We start from the raw sequence: 20,991 nt of genomic DNA, 5'->3' as shown, positions 1-20,991 counted from the left end.
TTCTCCTGGGCCGGAGAGATAGCATGGAGGTTAGGCATAGAGGTAAGGTTGCCTTGCATATGCAGCAGGAAGGTAGGTGGTTTGAATCCCAGTATCTCATATGGTTCCTGTGCCTGCCAGGAGCAATTTCTGAGCATAGAGCCAGGAGTAACCCTGAGCGCTGCAGGGTGTGACCCCAAAAAATCAAAAAACAAAAAATTAATTGCTTCTCTAAGTTTTAGATTAGTTTAATTTTAGGCTCCTTTTATCAGTTGTTTTCCAGTTTCTTGGGCTGTGATGTCATGGTACTTATACATTTTAAGGCCTTTTCTTCCTTCTTACTCCTGGTAGACTCAGGGGAGCATCTGATATGCTGGAATTCGAACAACAGTCCTTATGCATGCAAGGCAAATGACCTACTTCCATGCTATCTCTTTAGCCTCTATATTAATAGTATTTTTTTGCTGATCCCTGGTCATGTACGTGATTGTATAGGAGTTTGAGTTTTTTCTTCTGGTCTTTGAGAAATAAGCTTCTTTATCTCATAATGTTTTTAATGCTGAGAACAATATTGTCTAATAGCTAGTATGGCCACCTAGTTATGCAGTTGGTTGCTTGATTTTTATTTTGTTTTGTTTTGTTTTGGTTTTGGGGGATTTTTTTTGGTTTTTGTTTATTTATTTATTTTTTTTTTTTGGTTTTAGGGCCACACCAGGCAGTGCTCAGGGGTTACTCCTGGCTGTCTGCTCAGAAATAGCTCATGGCAGGCACAGGGGACCATATGGGACACCGGGATGCGAACCAACCACCTTTGGTTCTGGATAAGCTGCTTGCAAGGCAAACACCACTGTGCTATCTCTCCGGGCCCAAGTTGTTTGCTTGAAATATTGTTTTCTACCCTTTGATTTTTGAATTTGTTTGTGCTTACTGTTCAGAAATGTTTCCTGTAATCATCAGAAGGTTGGATGGAGTTTTTTAATCCACCCTGCCTCTCTGTATCTCTTAATTAGTGCATTAAGATAGTTTATAATGATTGAAATTATTATTATGTAGTTTTGTACCACCTTTCTGTAGAAATATGGCATGTTTATTACAGTTGTCTTAAAGTAACTCTTTAAGTTCTTATTGTAGAGATTGTTTTGCACCTATGAATTTATTGAGCTGTTGCTTATCCATATAGCTGTGTATAACTTCTTCAATTCTGAAACTATGTCTAGATAAAATATTCTTTATAAGGTATTAATTTCATTCAGTTATTCACTATATCTCCCAACTGTTTCTGGCTGGAGGTTTTTGTATGATAATCTTCTACTCTTATTGATGCTCCTTATAATTTTTATCATTGTTTTCCTTCTCTATGGTTTTTTAATTTTTTATTTAAACAACTTTATTACATACATGATTGTGTTTGGGTTTCAGTCATGTAAAGAACACCACCCATCACCAGTGCAACATTCCCATAATCAATGTCCCAAATCTCCCTCCTCCCCACCCGACCCCCACCTGTACTCTAGACAGGCTTTCTATTTCCCTCGTACATTCTCATTATTAGGATAGTTCAAAATGTAGTTATTTCTCTAACTAAACTCATCCCTGTTTCTGGTGAGCTTCATGAGGTGAGCTGTAACTTCCAGCTCTTTTCTCTTTTGTGTCTGAAAGTTATTATTGCAAGAATGTCTTTCATTTTTCTTAAAACCCATAGATGAGTGAGACCATTCTGTGTCTTTCTCTCTCTCTCTCTCTCTCTCTCTCTCTCTCTCTCTCTCTCTCTCTCTCTTTCTCTGACTTATTTCACTCAGCATAATAGATTCCATGTACATCCATGTATAGGAAAATTTCATGACTTCATCTCTCCTGACAGCTGCATAATATTCCATTGTGTATATGTACCACAGTTTCTTTAGCCATTCATCTGTTGAAGGATATCTTGGTTGTTTCCAGAGTCTTGCTATGATAAATAGTGCTGCAATGAATATAGGTGTAAGGAAGGGATTTTTGTATTGTATTTTTGTGTTCCTGGTTTATTTTCCTAGGAGTGGTATAGCTGGGTCATATGGGAGCTCGATTTCCAGTTTTTGGAGGAATCTCCATATTGCTTTCCATAAAGGTTGAACTAGACAGCATTCCCACCAGCAGTGGATAAGAGTTCCTTTTTCTCCACATCCCCGCCAACACTGCTTGTTCTCATTCTTTGTGATGTGTGCCAATCTCTGGGGTGTGAGGTGGTACCTCATAGTTGTTTTGATTTGCATCTCCCTGATGATTAGTGATGTGGAGCATTTTTTCATGTGTCTTTTGGCCATTTGTTTTCCTTCTTTGTCAAAGTGTCTGTCCATTTCTTCTCCCCATATTTTGATGGGATTAGATTTTTTTTTGTAAATTTCTATCAGTGCCTTGTATATTTTGGAGATTAGCCCTTTATCTGATGGGTATTGAGTGAATAGTTTCTCCCCCTCAGTGGGGGGCTCTTGTATCCTGGGCACTATTTCTATTGAGGTGCAGAAGCTTCGCAGTGTAATATATTCCCATCTGTTAATCTCTGCTTTCACTTGCTTGGAGAGTGCAGTTTCCTCTTTGAAGATGCCTTTAGTCTCAATGTCCTGGAGTGTTTTGCCTATGTGTTGTTCTATATACCTTATGGTTTCGAGTCTGATATCGAGGTCCTTCATCCATTTGGATTTAACCTTCGTACATAATGTTAGCTGGGGGTCTAAGTTCAATTTTTTGCAAGTGGCTAGCCAGTTTTGCCAATACCACTTGTTGAAGAGGCTTTCTTTGCTCCATTTAGGATTTCTTACTCCTTTATCAAAAATTAGGTGATAGTATGTCTGGGGAACATTTTCTGAGTATTCAAGCCTATTCCACTGTTCTGAGGGCCTGAGGCTCCAGGAAAGGTGAGCCATCCGCAGATGAGCCACACACAGCAGCACAGAAGACAGGCATATAGGGGTTCTTGCATCTGAGTTCTAGCAGAGTTCAGCAGCTCCTCCTTTCTGGGCTTGTAAACTCACCTCCAGGGAAGGCTCCAGGGAAGGTGAGCCATCTGCAGATGAGCCACACACAGGATGAAATCAGGCTGAAAATAGAGCACAGCATAGAAGACAGGCAGATAGGGGTGCTGGCATCTGAGTTCCAGCAGAGTTCCTCAATTCTGTCTCTCACTCTGAAGCAGGCAGGGTCACTGGCAGGAACACTGATGAAATCCAGTCTCAGGCAGCTGGAAACCGCATGGCCCAAGATGGCTTCTTTGCCCTTCTGACTCCCAGCAAAAACCAGCAGGAATCAGTGTGTGTACCTTCCAACCCCCTCTAAAGCAGGCAGGATCACCAGCAAGAACGCTGATGAAATCCAGTCTCAGGCAGTTAAAAACAGCATGACCCAAGATGGCTTCTGCACCCTTCTGACTCCCAGCAGAAACCAGCAGGAATCAGTGTGTGTATGTCCCGACCCACCTCTGAAGCAGGCAGGAACGCTGATGAAATCCAGTCTCAGGCAGCTGGAAACTGCATGGCCCAAGATGGCTCCTGCGCCCTTCTGTATGGTTTTTATCAATCTGATTCAGATGCATCTTGGAATATTTTTATTTGTATTTTTAGTTTGTACCCCTTGAACTTCTTGGATATGAGTGCATGAGTCTCCAGTTTGGAGAATTTTGCAATGATATCTTTAACTCTTGCTTCTTCATCAGGGTTTCCTTCTTGTCCTTCTCATACCCTGATGATTCTTATATTGTTACAATTTGAATTAATTGTAGCATTTTCTTTTCTAACTTTCATTTATTTTTAGAGCTTCCCTCCCCCCCCATCTTCTGATGTTTTCTGGATGTTTTCTGTACCTCATCCTGCAGTTCACTGATTTTTGTATTTAACTATTGCTAATCTGCTGCTGAGACTTTTTATTTCACCTACAGAATTCTTTAATTCTGTAATTTTTATTAGTTTTTTTCATTAGCTTTTTATTTTACCCAAGAATTCTTTAATTCTGTAATTTCTCATTGTTGTTCTCTCATTTTTACTCTTATATCCTCCTGTGTTTTATGGTCATCTGTTCTATTATTTCTTTGAACTCATTAAACATAGTCAACATTTCCTCTCTAATAAAACCTTATGAGATAGTTCATAAACTGTTCATGACTGAGTCTTCAATGCTACCATATTCATTGCTTCCTCATGTAACTTTGGCACCTAAATTTTTTGGGGGTGGGGAGATGCTGTGGAGATAGGTGACTAGAGTAAGATTATTAGTATATTTTCTCAGTGAGATATGATGAAGTGAAAGATTATGTACCTACATGTACAGCCCTATGTTTGAGACTGGTGTAAAAGGTGAACTTTTAAATGCAGCCTCCTGCCTTTGACTTGTGGGCCTGAGAGGTGAGGCTTTCCAGGGCCTAGCCAATGCCTTTAAGACCTAACTATGCTGGCCTTAATGCTTGTTGGAGGTCCTGATATGAGAACAAAATGGCCAGGGTCTGAGTACAGCTCCTTAAATTTGAGTTCGGAGATCAGACTGGACTCAGTTTTAAATAATAGACTTAAAAAAAAGAGCTTACTAAAAAAAAAGGTGTGGCTTTTTATTCTGACAAAAATGTAAATCTAATGAAAGAATATCTATATCTCATAGACTGTGATCATACTATATCCTTGTATACAAAAGAATTTGCTCTATTTAACATACAACTAGATAATTCTAGACTATTTAACACTAGAGAATATGACATTGAGGCTTATCAGAGCTTTTAAGGAGAGAGAAATTCACTGGTCAGTTCCTGCTCCTTACCTTACATTCATCACAACGCCATCCTTTTACATTGGGTTTGCATTCACATTGTCCTGTCTTAGTGTTGCATATATCAGAGAGGGAGCCATTGGCATTGCATTGACAAGCTGTTAAAAAATGAGCTTAATGTTAAAAATAAAAGTATCAAAAGTTAAAATTTTATGTGGAATTATGTCAAACTAAATCACTTTTTTACAGCAAAAGAAATGTTCAACAGAATAAGGCAGCCTACTAAATGAGAAAGAATGTTTTCAAATCACACATATCTCATAAAAGGTGCTAAATCCAGAGTATTTAAGAACACATACAGCTCAATAGAAAATAAATAAAGGGTATATGTTAAAAGTCAATTTTAATGAAGACATACAGAAGCTAAAAAGATGTTCATTACAAATTAACAAGGAAATGCAAATCAAATCACAATGAGATATTACTTCACACATGCTATATGACTATTATAAAAAACACAAGTTAGGGACAAAGAAGGCAGAAAGAAATTGTAAGCTTATATGTTATTCTACAAAACAGTATGGATAGTCTTAGAGTAAAAAATCTACCATACAGCACATAATTCTTATTTTGAATTTTTATTCAAATTAGAAAAAACAACATTAATATAAGTATATAAGCACTCTAATGTTCATCGTTTAATATTATTTTAAAGACAAGATATGGGAACATCATAAATATTCATTAGTGGATATATACATATTAGTTTATTATTAGTTTTCATCTATATAAATAAGATAATTTTTGCCAGAGAGATAGTACAGTTGGTAAGACATTTGCCTCTCAATCCACCAACTTGGGATCTCATTACTCTATATGGTCCCCTTGCACTGCCAGAAGTGATCCCAGAACGCACAGACAAAAGAAAACCCCAAACACCACTGAATGTGACCAAAAAATAAATAAAATTCTTGCCATTGATGACACTCTATCTAGTGAAATAAGTCAGACTGAGTGAAAAAAATTTTGTATGAACACAATTATATATAGAATCTATAAATTAATAGAAACAAAGTGCTAACTCAGATATAGAGAACATATTGGAAACAATCGAAGGCAAGCAGTATGAAAATGGAATAGAAAAATAAGAAGATGTAAATATTCAGTCCATGAGTGAAAAATATAATGATGGTTTATCAATTTTATTATATATTTTGTAGCTGCTAGTGGACCTGAAAATTTTCTATGACAAAATAATTCTAAGTATCAATATGTATATTCCAAATATGTCTGTGAAATAGAAATATGTATGTGAAATAGGCTTATTTTAAAGATTATTTACAATTATAAAAGTATTGAATAAATAGATGTTGAGTACTCAAATGCTGACTATTTAATCTAATTTCTTACTGTTGCAAGTTAAGTTTTTGTGCCATAAATATATTTTAATCAATTATTCTTTATTTTGTTGGAGGCACACCAGTTGTTCACAGGATTTACTCATAGCTCTGTACTCATGTATCACTACTGGCAGTGCTCTATGGTAGGGCACATATGGTGTTGGAGATAGTACCCTGGTCTGCCCTATTCTAAATAAGAAGCCACCGATGTAGTTACCAAATGTAGGAACACCCCAAGATCTCAGCAAGTGGATAGACAGGACATGGATATTGTATACTTTCCATGTATCTTTGTATACTTTCTTTGTACCCTTAAGTCTCTGTAAAAAATTGTCATCTTTAAAAAAAAAAACTGATAGTGGGACCAGAGCGATAGCACAATGGTAGGGTGTTTGCCTTGCACGCAGCTGACCCAGCTTGGACCTGGGTTTGGTTTCCATATGGTCCCCCAAGCTAGGAGTGATTTCTGAGCACATAGCCAGGAATAACCTCTGAGCATCATTGGGTGTGGTCCCAAAACCAAAAACAAAAAATAAAAACAAGAAAACTGATATTTAATAAGATAAAATATCTTGCCAAAAATTACAGCTCTGAATCATACAGATATTTTTAAACAGGAGATGCTCTTAAATTTCTTATAACTCTACACAGATGCTGAGAAACTATTGACTCAAGATATACCTAAACCTGCAAAAAAGTTTTGCATCAAATGATAGCCAATTCAAAAGTTATTTTAAAATACACAATTATTCCAACAAGTGAGTTATTTTAGATTGAATAAGTTTATTTAATAATTTTAAAAGATGTTACCCATTTCTAAACATGCAAGGAAAAATGAGCATTCCTTATTGAAATGCGGGTTCTCAGATGTTTATAGTTGACAAGATAACAGAAACTATGTAAAATTTTTATGTCCTGACACCAAAGTGAGTGATTAGATAAAGTCTTCTAAGATGGTGATTAGAAGTGATATATTTGGCTGGTATCATGCCTGCTCTGCTTGGCCTAAATACTTTCCCAGCAGATGGAGCTGGCAATGGCAACTAATATTTAGCAATTTATAGTTAACATGATCTTAGGTTCTCAAGCTTTAGCAATAATATCATCTTTGCATTATATACCAATGACAATATAAAGTGTCTGAAAATTCCATGCAATACTGAATAATATAGCTAAGGAGGCAAAGATGAGGGAAGTAGTACACCAACTAAAATAGATCAAGTCCTGCAATCACTGGTTTGGGAAATAAAAGATGAAAACTACTAGTAGTCTAAATGTGAAAGATATTCACTTGACAATTTGAAATGGCAGAATGGACACTATAAAATGCAAGTTTATTAATGCAGGAATGTATTGTTTACTATGGAAGCTAGAAGATTAATATCTATGGGAAGGTACTAATAGGATAAATATATATATTTCAAAAGAAAAAATATTAAAATTTATAAAAACCATAAAGGATAAATAATGAATTTAGATTTTACAAGTTCTTACTTCTAATTATAAATGTAAGTTTGTTGTAAAATGTTCATTCCAAACAAACAGAAATATATATGCATCATTAAAAAATGTCTATAATGCAGAATTTTCAAAGTATATACTCAGTGCAAAACATATTTCGAAATGTTCTGACTGTGTGTGCAGGCTGCATCTATCATACATGTATTTCACATCATTTCCCCCTCCCCAGTCCCCACTCAGGAACTCATCAGCTACTTTGAGATGCAATACATCAATTCTGTCATGAGCATCAATAGTTCAAGACTTACGCTGACAGTTCTTTGCATCAACTGCATCTCCAAAATATCCATCAGCACAACGCTCACAGTACTGGCCTGTTGTACCTGGCTTACATATCAGACAGGAGCCAGACAAGCTGTCACAGCTGCCAGGGATGGAGAAGTCAAGGTTGTCATTGCATTGGCAAGGCTGACATGATCCTCCAGGTACTGAAGGTTGTCCAAAATAGCCTTCTGCACACCTAAGGTGAAGAATTACATCAGTAAGTATTTGGCAGGGATTCATTAAACCCATCAGCAGCAATATTTATATATTTTTCACACTACTCCTATTCATGATCATGTGTTCTCCTTTTAAGATCTCCTCTTCTCAAATGCCAGGTGATTAAAAAAACTGTTTTTCTATGACAGTGCAAATACAAGATGAAATCCTGCCATCTACACCAGTAATTAGATTTTAGCCAGGATTAAAAAAAAAAATCTTGTTACAGGCACTAAAGACAAGACGAAGCAAAATAATGAAACTGCTGCTGACACTCTAGAGGAATCCAGGTGCATATTGGAAAACCTTTGTAGTACAACATATCACACATGTTTCTATTCATTTGGTTGTTTTCTGTACAAATATATAAGGCTTACATTTTTATATTGTGGCAGCAAGAACTTCTTTGGAGGAAACAGACTCAAAGAAATTTAGTTGTGAGAATTCAACGTTTATTAAATAGAAAAGTGACTATCCTTGCAATTTGGATAAGACTAAGTGTATCTTCATTTATAATGAGTTTCTCTGTGTTTACATATCAATCAGAGGCAGCTTTATTAAAATTCTCTCCTGAAAACAGCTATACATGCAGTATAGGGCAACATATCATAGGTGATGCTTAATTGTTTACATGACTCATTATCAGACTCAATACTTTATAAATATCTAAATACAATTTTTCCTATTATTGTGAAAAGTAACATATTGTTGCTTGTTTCTAAGACATAGCCAAGAAGATTTCTTAAATTTCAATACCAATTTTTTCTCTACCCACTTGCTATGATTAAATATGACTTGTTACAGATGCACAGACATGTATCTATAGGCAGCATTTATTATTACTAAACTTTCTCCTCTCCTTCAGCCATATTTTGGTGCTTCTTACTATGACACACTGACCAAGGGAGAATTGAGGTTAGGTATCTACAGATTTAAGGTAATTTTTGTTCTGTTATCTTCTTCACCTTGTCAAAATGAAAAGGCTTTTGCCTCAAGAGTCAAACATGCATGACTAGAAAAACAATACGGGGCAACATAATTTCAATTTTACATTTTATGATTCTCTATTGACAGGTATTCAGTTCACTTTGCAGATAACCACTTTATATTATTTGAATTAGATGTGATTTAAGTCTCTTTAAGGTTTTTTTATGAAAATTCTAATCAAGAGGCCAAATCATTAATTGGATAAATTCTAAGTTTTCTGAATATTTTAGGTATCATAATACTCATAGAACTAACCAGTGATCATGAATTTTATATTAAGTTTGCTTCATTTTTTTTCTTTTATGTTTTTTTTGTTCTTGGGCCACACACTGTGTATGTGGAGTAAGCTTGGAGCTTACTCCTAACACTCAGGGATCATTGTTGGTGGTGCATGAGGGACAAGATGGGGCACTAGGAACAGAAATCAGGTTGGCCATGTTCAGGTCAAGTGACCAGCCATGGTAGGAAGTTTGCCACAAATAGAAGGGGAGTGCAGTTAGAGCAGAAGGATCTATTATGACAATGAATAGTCGAAAATGATCATTCTGGACAAGAATGGGATACTAAAAGGAGATAAAGTGAATTGTATGGTACCCTTTTAGTAACAACATTGCAAGACACAGTATCTAAAAAGGAAAAAAAAGAGAGGACAAAAGAGAAACTAGGGATATTGGTGACTGGAAATGTGCACTGGTAAAGGATTGATGTTGGATAATGCAAACCTCAATCATGAACAATTTTATAACTGTTATCTCATGGTAATTCAATTTAATGCTTTTATTTTTTTTTTAAAGAGTCACTCCAGGTAGAAGTTGGAAGTTTATTTGTGCTACCAGTGTTGGAACTTGATTTAGCTGAATGCAAGGCAAGTGTCCTACCCATGTAATATCACTCTAGCTTCAAGAAAAATAAGTACATTTTTAAACAAAGAATATTGAAAAAACTGAATTTTCCTAGCTAGAAGTTAATATGCTTTTATGTTCAATAACCTGTCTTATTTTAAATATTCTTTTCTAGAATAAATTATCTCTATATATTTATAGATACATGTTCATATTTTCTCCCTTACATTTTCTTAACTATTTTAATAGTTTTTATTGATTTATTTTCATTTTATTTTTTCGGTTCTTTTGTCTTTTAATTTTTTTTATTTTTAATTATGAGAACAATGATGCAAAGAGAAGAAGGTGAGGTTACAGTGGAAGGACAATCGCCCATAAACAGAGTTCTCAAAAGAAATTCCCTTGCTGATGCCTAAATATTGAACTTACAGTCAAAGTACATAAAGAAAAATAAGGCAGAACCCATGTACAACTACTTTGTCCACAAGTCCCCCAATTGTAGTACACTATAACATTTCTTAGCAGTACACAAAGCAATCTAAAGCCATGAGATTTATGTGACTCCTTAAACATTGAAGGCATAGTATTTTTTTATATTTTCATGCACATGCATATTAGTTTAAGTTAACATCTAAAGTTTAAGGTTTTTTTTTAAAGATTAGAGTCAAAAGAGCACAGTAAAAACAGTGTTAGAGTAGCAAATATTGTTTGTGTAGGCCCACCAAAATATGGGGGACATGAAAAGGAAAAGCCTTGGTCTAAATACAAGGAGACCCTACTCCTGAAGTTCCTGGCATAAGACCAATTCTAGGCTCCAGGCAAACTAGTTTTCTTAATTTAATAATTTAATTATCTTTAATTTTATTTAACTAAATTTTACAATTGTAGGTTTTTCCTATTTTATATAAGCTACATTAGCAAAATATTAAGAAAGGCTTGTTAATGGCAGGGAAGGCAGTATTGTTACCATCATAGGATATAAGCATAAAACAAAAAATAAAGCAATATATATATAAGGTAACAGAACTGAAAAAAAATATTTTGTATTCATATAAATGACTGTTTTCATATTCATATCAAATTATTCATAGAGATCATATTTATTTGTTCTGGATAAGAATATTCTTGAGTCTCAAATTCTTGACTTATGAGTTTTGTGCTCTGAACAAAAGGAGATAGAGTCAGAAGGTATATGAGTTATATGCTCCTCCTGCTCTTACAAAGGTCTAGGCTTTTATTGCCAAGACTAGAAAAAAAGAAAAAGAGGCAGTATTTTCCAGGGTGAAAAGAGAATGTCTTGGAGAAGCAAGAGAAATTAAAAAGAACATGGAAGAAGAAAATGAGATAAATGCGGTTCTACTGGAGAGTTAGTTCCATTCACAGTAAGTTATTGTTTCAGCAATTTAGCTCACTTCATGATGAAAGACATTTCAAAAGCTTGTTACAAATTCTCCCTGTGGGCTTCATAGAATCATGGTAAACTTAATGGAATAAATGGTTCCTTTAATACCAGTCTTGTCCCTAGATGAACAATATATATTACAACTCTTCTCTATGTATTAAGAGGACAAAGGCAAGAGTTACTTTACAATTAGCAAATTCAGCATTGTCATTAACAGAAAAGGATCTCCAAGCTGTAGAGATATAATTGTATATTGTATACGACAAAATTTTTTTCAAACATGATTTTATACAAAGGACATTTTACCTTAATTTGCAGGAAGATACCAAGATTACAATTAGGTAACCTTACTTAATCCTTAACCAATGACGAATGATAAGCAAGAACAGTACATTCTTGCATGGCCATCCAGGCAATGTTCCCTCTGCCTAGACGACTTAACCTAGTCTGGTTTTATAATTTACTTCTGTCATCCATAAAGTCTTATTTAATACTAATCTAAATTGGTTGTCACCCTCTTTTTGTTTCCAAAATATCATTTGCATTATTTTGGTAGTTAATCACTACTTTTTACAATAATGTGTTTATTTCCTGTAAACTATATGTCTAAGGAGTATGTCTCATAATACTCATATTATACAAATTTAATACAAAATAATCTAGGAGAAAAATTCCTGAAAATTGCTAAGAAACTTTATTTTAAAAGAATTCTTGCAAGAAGAGAGAACAGTAGTCCAAGAGAAAGCATATCCTGTTCCCCCATACAGCCCTTCTTCCAGGTTATTTTTTAATTGATTAATTGAATTACAACAATTTATATAAATTAAGTAATAAGTTATAAAATTATTCATGATTAAGTTATAGGGTTACAAAGTTTGAGAATATTCCTTTATCAGTGTCTACTTACTTCCACCAATGTCCTCAAATTCCTTACTTCCACCAATGTCCTCAAATTCCTACCCACCCCACAACCTACCTCTAAGGCACTTTTTCCTTCCCTTTTTTTCCCCTATTAGTAATGGGATAGTTCATTTTACTCACAATTTAATAGAAACTTCATCAAGCTTATACCTCAAAACATATAGAAAACAATGGAAGTTATGCACTTTCCTATTCAGTTAACATGCTCCTGAAATCATGCTGTACATGTAATAATAATTTTAGTCCAATGTCTTTTTTTTTTCCTTTTAAACAGAGTACAACTATGCCTAAAAATTCAGCTGGTCAGTAAGTATATGTAAAGCAAGAAAAGCCCATATACCAATAATATAAGTACCCAGAGGCAATAGTGCAGTGTTCAAATATATTTTGAGAATTATCTTAAAGAACATTATTAAATCAGTGATATACAAAGTCACTCTTAATACAGTTCATAATACAGGCATTCAAGATTCTAACACCAATCCTCCACTTGTGTGCTTTCCTTTCACCATTGTCCCCATCCTCATCAAAAAGCAAGCACAAAAAATATTTACTATATATTATTTGTCTGAAGAAAACTTAGAGAAGTGAAAAATGCAATTTTTCAGAAAATAAACTAATGAAAATAAATTAGTGATAATTCTTATATATTATATACAATATATTCATATTAGAAAATATGAATATTAAATATGTATATAAATAAAATAATCTTATTCACTTTCATAAAGCTTAAAACTATAAATGTTTTCCTGGATCCCAAACAATTCTCAGATTCTAACTAGTACTCTTTATGTAATAGAAAACATATTAATAATATGTATCTATAGCCTTATTTGGGGTCACTTTACGTACTCAGAGTACTCCTGGCTCTGTGCTCAGGAAATACTTGTTCAGAGCAAACATCAATTTTTCTATAGTATCTCTACATCTTCTAACATTTTCTTGTTCATAAGTTTTACGCAGTCCATTGACTTAAGCAGAAAGAATGCCTTGAGTTACATAACCAAGTGAAGGAATTAACAGGCAGCAAATGAAACACTTGGAAATATTTTATATTTGGGATTTTTAAATGTCATAATTTTTATGAATGTGTCAACTCTTCCTATGAGTCATTTACAATATAGAATTACTATAGTTGGGAAGACAAAGAAGTCATGAGATCAGACACAATGAACTGTCCCAATGTACAATGAAAGGAGCATATATTTTCTGCACTTTCATTATAATGTAAACCTTGTGGAGAAATTTACTAGATTTAAAGACAAAGGTCATCATGATGAGACAAAGAATGAATTGTTCAAAAAATGTTGGCACTATCAGATGAATCCTTATTGCTAACATGCGTTAAAAACATACAAAATAACTCATATAAACTTAAATATATCCAGAAACTCAGTAACACATAACATCACTTACTCAATACATACTTAGAATCTTGGTTCTAAGTAATCCCAATGAAACTTTGATTCAAGTATGAGAAATAGTGATGAGTAAAAGAAGCAACAAGTTGGGCCCGGAGAGATAGCACAGCGGCGTTTGCCTTGCAAACAGCCGATCCAGGACCAAAGGTGGTTGGTTCGAATCCCGGTGTCCCATATGGTCCCCTGTGCCTGCCAGGAGCTATTTCTGAGCAGACAACCAGGAGTAACCTCTGAGCAACGCCGGGTGTGGCCCAAAAAACCAAAAAAAAAAAAAAAAAGAAGCAACAAGTTGATTGAGATTACTTTTCTAAGCTTTGAAAGTACTTATCTATTGAGTATTTGTACATAAAATAGAAAATAAATTGTGATAAAATATTTAACTATTAATTCTTTTTCACCTCTGTGGTTGTCTGAGATGCATTCTTGTTATATAATGAAATCTGAAGGACTTGGGGTCAGATAAGATTATCAAATGCTGAGCAAAACAAATTGAACATGTTTTTTCACTTTAGGACATGCCAGAACTTTTAACATGTTAATATAACTTCCAAAACTGAAGTGATCACAGAAATCTACTTCAGGAATTATTTTGGTTTGGGAAATACTGCCTTAGTTTCAGATACTGATTGGATGTAAGATGATGTACATAAATTGATCATACAAGTAGTTTTTTCAGAATTTTTTGATTACAAGATGTTCAGTTTAGCAAGAATCTTTCTGACTTACCTCTTAATCTTGCTACTTTGTGCATTAACTAAACATCTCCAATTTTTTTTCTAGGTGTAGGAGTGATAGTACATTAGGTAAGGCATTTGCCTTGCCACATTGCTAACACTAGTTGGATAGAGGTAACCCCCTATGGCTCGCTGAGCTTTCCAGAAGCCCACTTATTTTCTGAGCACAGAACCAGAAGTAAGCTATGAGCACCTCAGTGTGCCTGCACCCCCCCCCAAATTTTTTTTATTTTGAATCCAGTTAGTTGATTTTTTGACTTGTAAATACAGAGATATGCCAAGTTAAATATTTCTGAAAATGCTAATTGAAATACTTTTTGGAAAATAAATGAAATATTCCTTTTTTATGATGGGTAACTTAAGGTATTTTATTGAATTGAATATAGGACGTACCACTTGCTAAATTTCATATTCAGATTTTCATTTTCTTTTCATATTAATAAAGATTTTTAATAGTTCATCAAGCTTCCTGTCAGGTATTTATTTCCTTGGAGATTTTTATGATCCACATTAGAATTCTCTCCAGAATACACCTAACCATTCTGAACCATATTAAAGATGTGAATGGCTTGAGGGCAAGGATCAGAGACTGTATCTGTTTGTAGCCTAATACTAGGCCAAACATGTGGCAGTTGCTAAACACATTTTCGTAAAATAAAATGTAGGATCTTAAATTGTCAATGGTTCAGCAACTCTTGTCTAGCATATTTACAGAACAATACAGAGCAGGAAGCAAAAACAATATAAATACATCAGAGACTATGTTCACCTAGATAAGTGAATGCAATGGACTTGTGTGACAGAACAGCTGTCATTGTCTAGTTACTAAAAATAAAAAAAAGTTACCCATTATGAGTGCAGGTTAGACAGTTGATGCAAATCTGTCCTGACAATGATATGTTTTCTTTCTATTAAGTTATATGCATGTGCCCTAGTATTGTTTTTTATTTTTTTGTTTAACAGTTAAAGACCTCCAATTTCTACTCGGCAGTTAAATCCTTCTTACTTCAGTTCTGTTCTTCCGTGACTAATTTACAGATGCTGTCATAGTCACAAATAGTACTTGTTGCTGCTAGTATCTGTCATTGGCACTTTGTTCACAGACTACTAGCTAGCTGCTGCCTAAATTTTCTCTGGGTGATTGCCTCCTGCTTCATTAACTTTATTCACCTTGGTGGAGACAGGGGTTATGACTGCCAAGAGACCAGGAAAGGAGAGGTCGAAATAGCCCTCTGCAGAGTGAGTCTTGTGATGATGGCAAAGCAATTTACTTCCTCTGATGTCCCTTCCCACGCATGGGGGGAGCAAGGGGAAGATGACTTTTTTTCCAGTTGAAATCAGAGAAAGATTACAGTGTTTGTCAATAAAAAAAAACCCCAGTATATACTAGAACTGAAATACAGAGAAACTTTTTCATCAAGATGATTTAAAGAGGAAAAATGATCACACAAACTATACAAAGATATATTTATGGCTCCACTGAAATTACTGAAATGTGAAGTAAACTCAACAGGAACTAAATACAGGCTTAGGAATTATTAGAAGAAGATATAAATCATGGTTATAAATTATACTGTGTTTCTGTGTTCAATATATACTTGAGGTAAATTATGGACCACTCACCGAACTATGAACTACATATTCAAGCCACATTTTAGGACAGAAAGCTAATTATGAAATATAAATAATGACAATGTAGACAGTAAAATCCATCTTAAAGTGCATGAATTTCCATGAACAATACTTTCTAGAAAGACTGTGGGTTAATGCTTAATCTTTTAAGATTAAAACATCAATCAAATATTCTCAATATGAATGGAGATTTATAGAACAATTTAAAGAGAATAAATAAACTATAAAATATAATGCATTTGTTTGACAAGTGTGGTGAGAAATTTTATTTCACTTCACTATGTAAAGGTGGCTTTCCTGTGTTAGTGCAAAGGATGATAGTGCCTGTGGTTTTATAATTCCCAAGACAGAAATCATTTTGAAAGACAGTACAGTATGAGCTTACCTCTCGCAGCGTGGTCCTGTATAACCAGCAGGGCATTTATCACAGACCAATCCAAGATTGCGGTCTAAATGACACGTCGGGCTAAAGCTGGGATGATGTTGTTGGGGAAAAAAACAGAGAAAAGGAAGAAGTAACACAAATCATTAGCAGTTTATTTTCATTTTTCTTTCTTTAGTACTTCTATAACCTTACAGGCTGGACATTTCTTTCTTCCAAATAAATTGGGATCTGGCCAATTGAGGGTGAAATGACATTGCTATTTCTGCAGACATGAATATAGGCCAGTGGAGAGCAGTATGTCTGTGACACGTTTTTTAACTGACTTTTGACTGTTCTGTGCTCATGATCATCAATAACAAATGTAACTGTTATCCCTACAGTTGCTTTATAATGATTTCCAAAGCTGGGCAAAACAGATTCTTGTATTCTTTCTATTTAGCCAAATTATTCTGATCTTGAACCAGGTCATAAATCTATTAGAGAGCTTGGAAAATTGAGTACACGCATCAGAGTTATTGGTGATTGGAATGGTGAGTAGTGGCAGGGGTTATCCTACTCCCAGTTGTGTGTTATATTTGTAAATAAGCTCATAGCCTTCTGCCTATACATAAATAAACATATATATATATGTATGTATATATGTTTATGAGTATTCTCTTTATATACATGGGATTCCTTACAAATATTTCAGAAGAGATCAAGCACTTCTACTGAATTTAAATTTATAGTAAAGCTAAATCACTCTGCCTTCTGATATGTTTCCAAGTTGATGTTATTTTGCACATATTTTCAATTTAAATATGAACTGATTTAAACATCTAGTGAGGAAACAGAAGAAAGTTATCACAATAGTCAGCTTCTGATACATTCAAATCCACCATACTTCTTTGTCTAGTGAGACTCTTCCCATGAATGACTTCTGACCCTAATGTTGATGCAGTGTTTCTCTGAAGAGTCATCAACCATTACAAATTGTGAGTTCCACCACTTTATTATTTTAAAAACAAATATGCCCCCAATTAATCTTCTTCCAGTTATGTTTTCGCTAAATAGATTTATTTTCTATTATATGTGACAGGACAATTCAGCAGAGGTTTTCTTGATGGCTAATAAATTAGAGAGAGAACAACAAATTAGATACTGCAAGTCCTGATCTTGTTCAGCGCCTGACAGTTGCACAACCTGGGAACACTTTTAGAAATTCGTGCAAATCAGAATGTGGCTATTATTTCTGGAAAAAAAATTCTTCTGGATGAATTCATTATAATCTTGCAAAGATTTTATAATAATTCTTATTTTCAGTAGTAGCAAACTATTATAACCAAGTAGTGCTAACGTTTTGAAGCACTTGAGCTCAAGGGAAAGTCTTTTACTTTGTAAAAGTAAAGGAGAAAATCTGTTCTGGGGTAACTTAAACTTACAAATGTTATGCAGATTAGATATATCATTTTTAGGTATTTTATTGCCTGCCACAATCAGCAGAACTAAGAAAAATACAACAATCATTTTGAGAGCAGAGCTGCCTTGAGGGATCAGTTTGTGGTTCACTATTTATTAATCAAAAAGAACTCACTGTTGATGTTTTGTTTGCAGGAGTGATTGATGATACTGGAGACAAAGAAATATAAAAATGAAATAACAAAATTTTAACCATCCTCACTCTATGATTGATATAATTTTCAGATACAAAAGAAAGGGAAGATTTTCAATAAATTTTTAGGATAAATATGTCCTTGTCTTAATTTTATCATTCCCAACAAAATCTATGGAGAAACTGACTTTAACTGGAAGCTCCAGTTTTTCTGCCCATCTGGGTCTACAGTGGCTGAAAGAAAATAATATCAATTATTTTTTTAAATCTTAAGTTAATTTATTATAAGGTATATCAAAGTTGACTTTTAATTAGATGTTCTTCTCTATAATAGCTTCAATCTACCTATAAGAATTAAATTCCTTAAAAAAATGGGTGGGGGTTGAATGTTGGACGACACCTGACTATGCTCAGGATTTAGCATTTGTATTCAGGGATTACTCATTGTGGTACACAGAGGACTGTATTCAGTGCTTGAAATAAAACCTGGGTATGTCTTTATTCAAGATTTGTGTACCTTACCTTATATTATCCCTATAGGTCCAGAATTAAGGGCTTTTAAATTTTTAATAACATGGGATAGACACCTAGTGCTGTGGATAAAGTGCTTGCCTCAAATACAGCCTACTGGCTTTGAGACTAAATATCACACATGGCCCTCTGAACACTACTATGAGTGAACCCTGACCACAATGCCAGGAGTATGACTGAATTTGCTTGCATCCCTCAAGAAAGGGTAAAAGTAAAATTTTAGTGATTTTAATACTTGACATGCTACATCAAAAGAAATCATCTCACGAAATGCTTCTATGTTTCTGTTTCAACGTTTTAAAATACAGAGGATTTATTCCCTCATTGTTGTAATTAAAGTCATGAATACAAATATTCAAGAACAAGAATAAAATTGAATAAAAATAAACCAATTTTAAAATGTCTATAAATTTAGATTGACAAATACAATAAATTAGCATTAATTCTAGTCAATTTATGAAGCAAATTGTTTTTTGACAGAAGGTGGAGGCTTTAAGATCATTATTAGCTTCAAATGATTCCAAAATTCTGTCACTTAATTTCACTGGCATGTATTAGTTGGCCAGCCAAGAGAGTGTTCTATTTTTTATTCCATGACACAGAAGACACAAGAGATCCAAGAATAGCAGGCATCTTCTGCATATAATGGATGGAAAAGAATCTATAGTTAGAATAAAGAGTATAGACCTGAGGATGGAAAGGTTGTTCTTAAATGCTGATCATAGAGTTTCCCCTTTAAATTATATATATTTCTATTTTATATGTCTCTAAACTCTAGTTTTTCATTCCACAAAACAAGATATTACCTACTAAAACCATTGGTATAGGCAAATTATGGAGCAAATACTTAACACAGTGTCACACTAAATTATAGTAGCAATTAAATAATAATTTACAATTTTACCAATTAATTTGTCAACTTCTTAATATTTACAAAATTTGAGGTATGTTTATTTTACACAATGATTTTCCTAAATGTTATGGTATTTTGTTATTTTTTAAATAACTAGTACTGGGGGCCGGAGTGGTAGCACATTGGTAGGGTGTTTGCCTTGAACGTTGCGAACCCAGGATGAACATGGGTTCGATCCCCACATTCCATATGGTCTCCTGAGCCTGCCAGAAACAATTTCTGAGCACAGAAGCAGGAGTAACCCCTGAGGGCCACTGAGTGTAGCCTAAAACAACAACAACAACAACAATGAAAACCCAACCTAGTTATATGCTTTATCTTTCTCTTCTATTTTACATCTGAGTTAGTATAAGTGATGCCAAATTCAAGACCACATTTTTACTGTGAACAATCAATTTGCCTATTACATTGTTTTACTATTATTATTATTTAATATTTCTTTTCTTTAATTCAATTGTTTTCTCATTACTTTAGAAGAAGCAAAGAGAGATGGTTCAGAATATATAGACTGTAATATTGCTTTTGCCACAAGCAAATTGTGTGTTCAACATCAAGGTATTACATCTCTGGAGTTTAGTATTCCATCTTATATATAAAACTAGATAAATAAATCAGAATAAGTCACATGAATATAAAACTTTATGAAAGAAATTCACCTAAAAATATAATGCAAACTAACATTTCTAAAGGACTATTAATTTGCTTTCTAAAATTTTTCTTTTGAACATAAAATTTTATACATGTAAGTGTTCTAAAACATATGATGTCTTGTGTGTGCATATGTGTGTGTTTAGGCTGTGTAAATACCAGAAATACTCAAGGGTTAGTCCAGACTCTGTACTCAGAAGTACTCTTAACAGTGATTGGGGAACTATATGGGATGGTAGGGATCATAACAGTAATGACCATATGAAAGGCAAATGTACTATCTGCTGTACTAACTTCATCCCACACACTATTATTTCTAAAGAACTATTATTTTGTTTTTTTCCTTAAATTCACCTAGCATGTACTTCATTTTGTAAGTATAACTTTTAAGAAAAATAATTGAAAGGAACAACATTAATGAGACCAAAAATCAGCTGTAGAAATGTTTTGTTGTTTTCAAAGTCTAAGATTTTCCATCCCTGATATAAACAAACAGTAGTACTTTCAATTATGCTTGTTAATGGAATTTATTGAAGACCTACCCTTTATCTAGACTTATGCCAATATGATATTAAATCTTATTACAAAATGATAAATCTATAGTGATTTAAGTTGTATGTATCAATCATATACATGTGAAAGGTTCAAGGCAGAAAATGAAGTGTATTTTATGACATAATTAATCTCTAAATTGTGTGGTAGCAAATTATTAAATATGAAGCATTTGAAATATATTTTCTCTAGAGAAAAATTCAATAGCTGATTATAATCTATAGTTAGTTTATATATCAGAAAGATGAGAAGGCCAAGCAAATGGTGGTCACCGTAAATAGCTGATAAAGTTGATATATATGTATAGTTTAATATTATATG

The 20,991-nt window shown here is 33.9% G+C and overlaps 1 protein-coding gene across 1 annotated transcript in view; it reads right to left on the bottom strand.

Annotated features, from left to right (window-relative positions):
• The window catches only part of LAMA2 (laminin subunit alpha 2), a 660,685-nt gene that overhangs the window by 271,761 nt on the left and 367,933 nt on the right, over positions 1 to 20,991 (bottom strand). Inside the window, exons 18-20 of the mRNA XM_049771159.1 lie at positions 16,436 to 16,522; positions 7,877 to 8,088; positions 4,759 to 4,865 (exon numbers count right to left, since the gene is read on the bottom strand). Coding sequence (XP_049627116.1) covers positions 4,759 to 4,865; positions 7,877 to 8,088; positions 16,436 to 16,522 — 406 coding nt within the window. The remainder of the gene's footprint in view (positions 1 to 4,758; positions 4,866 to 7,876; positions 8,089 to 16,435; positions 16,523 to 20,991) is intronic.

Source organism: Suncus etruscus, chromosome 4, assembly GCF_024139225.1.
Source record: "Suncus etruscus isolate mSunEtr1 chromosome 4, mSunEtr1.pri.cur, whole genome shotgun sequence".
Classification (NCBI taxonomy): Eukaryota; Metazoa; Chordata; class Mammalia; order Eulipotyphla; family Soricidae; genus Suncus; species Suncus etruscus.
This window is presented reverse-complemented; position numbering and strand designations above follow the sequence as displayed.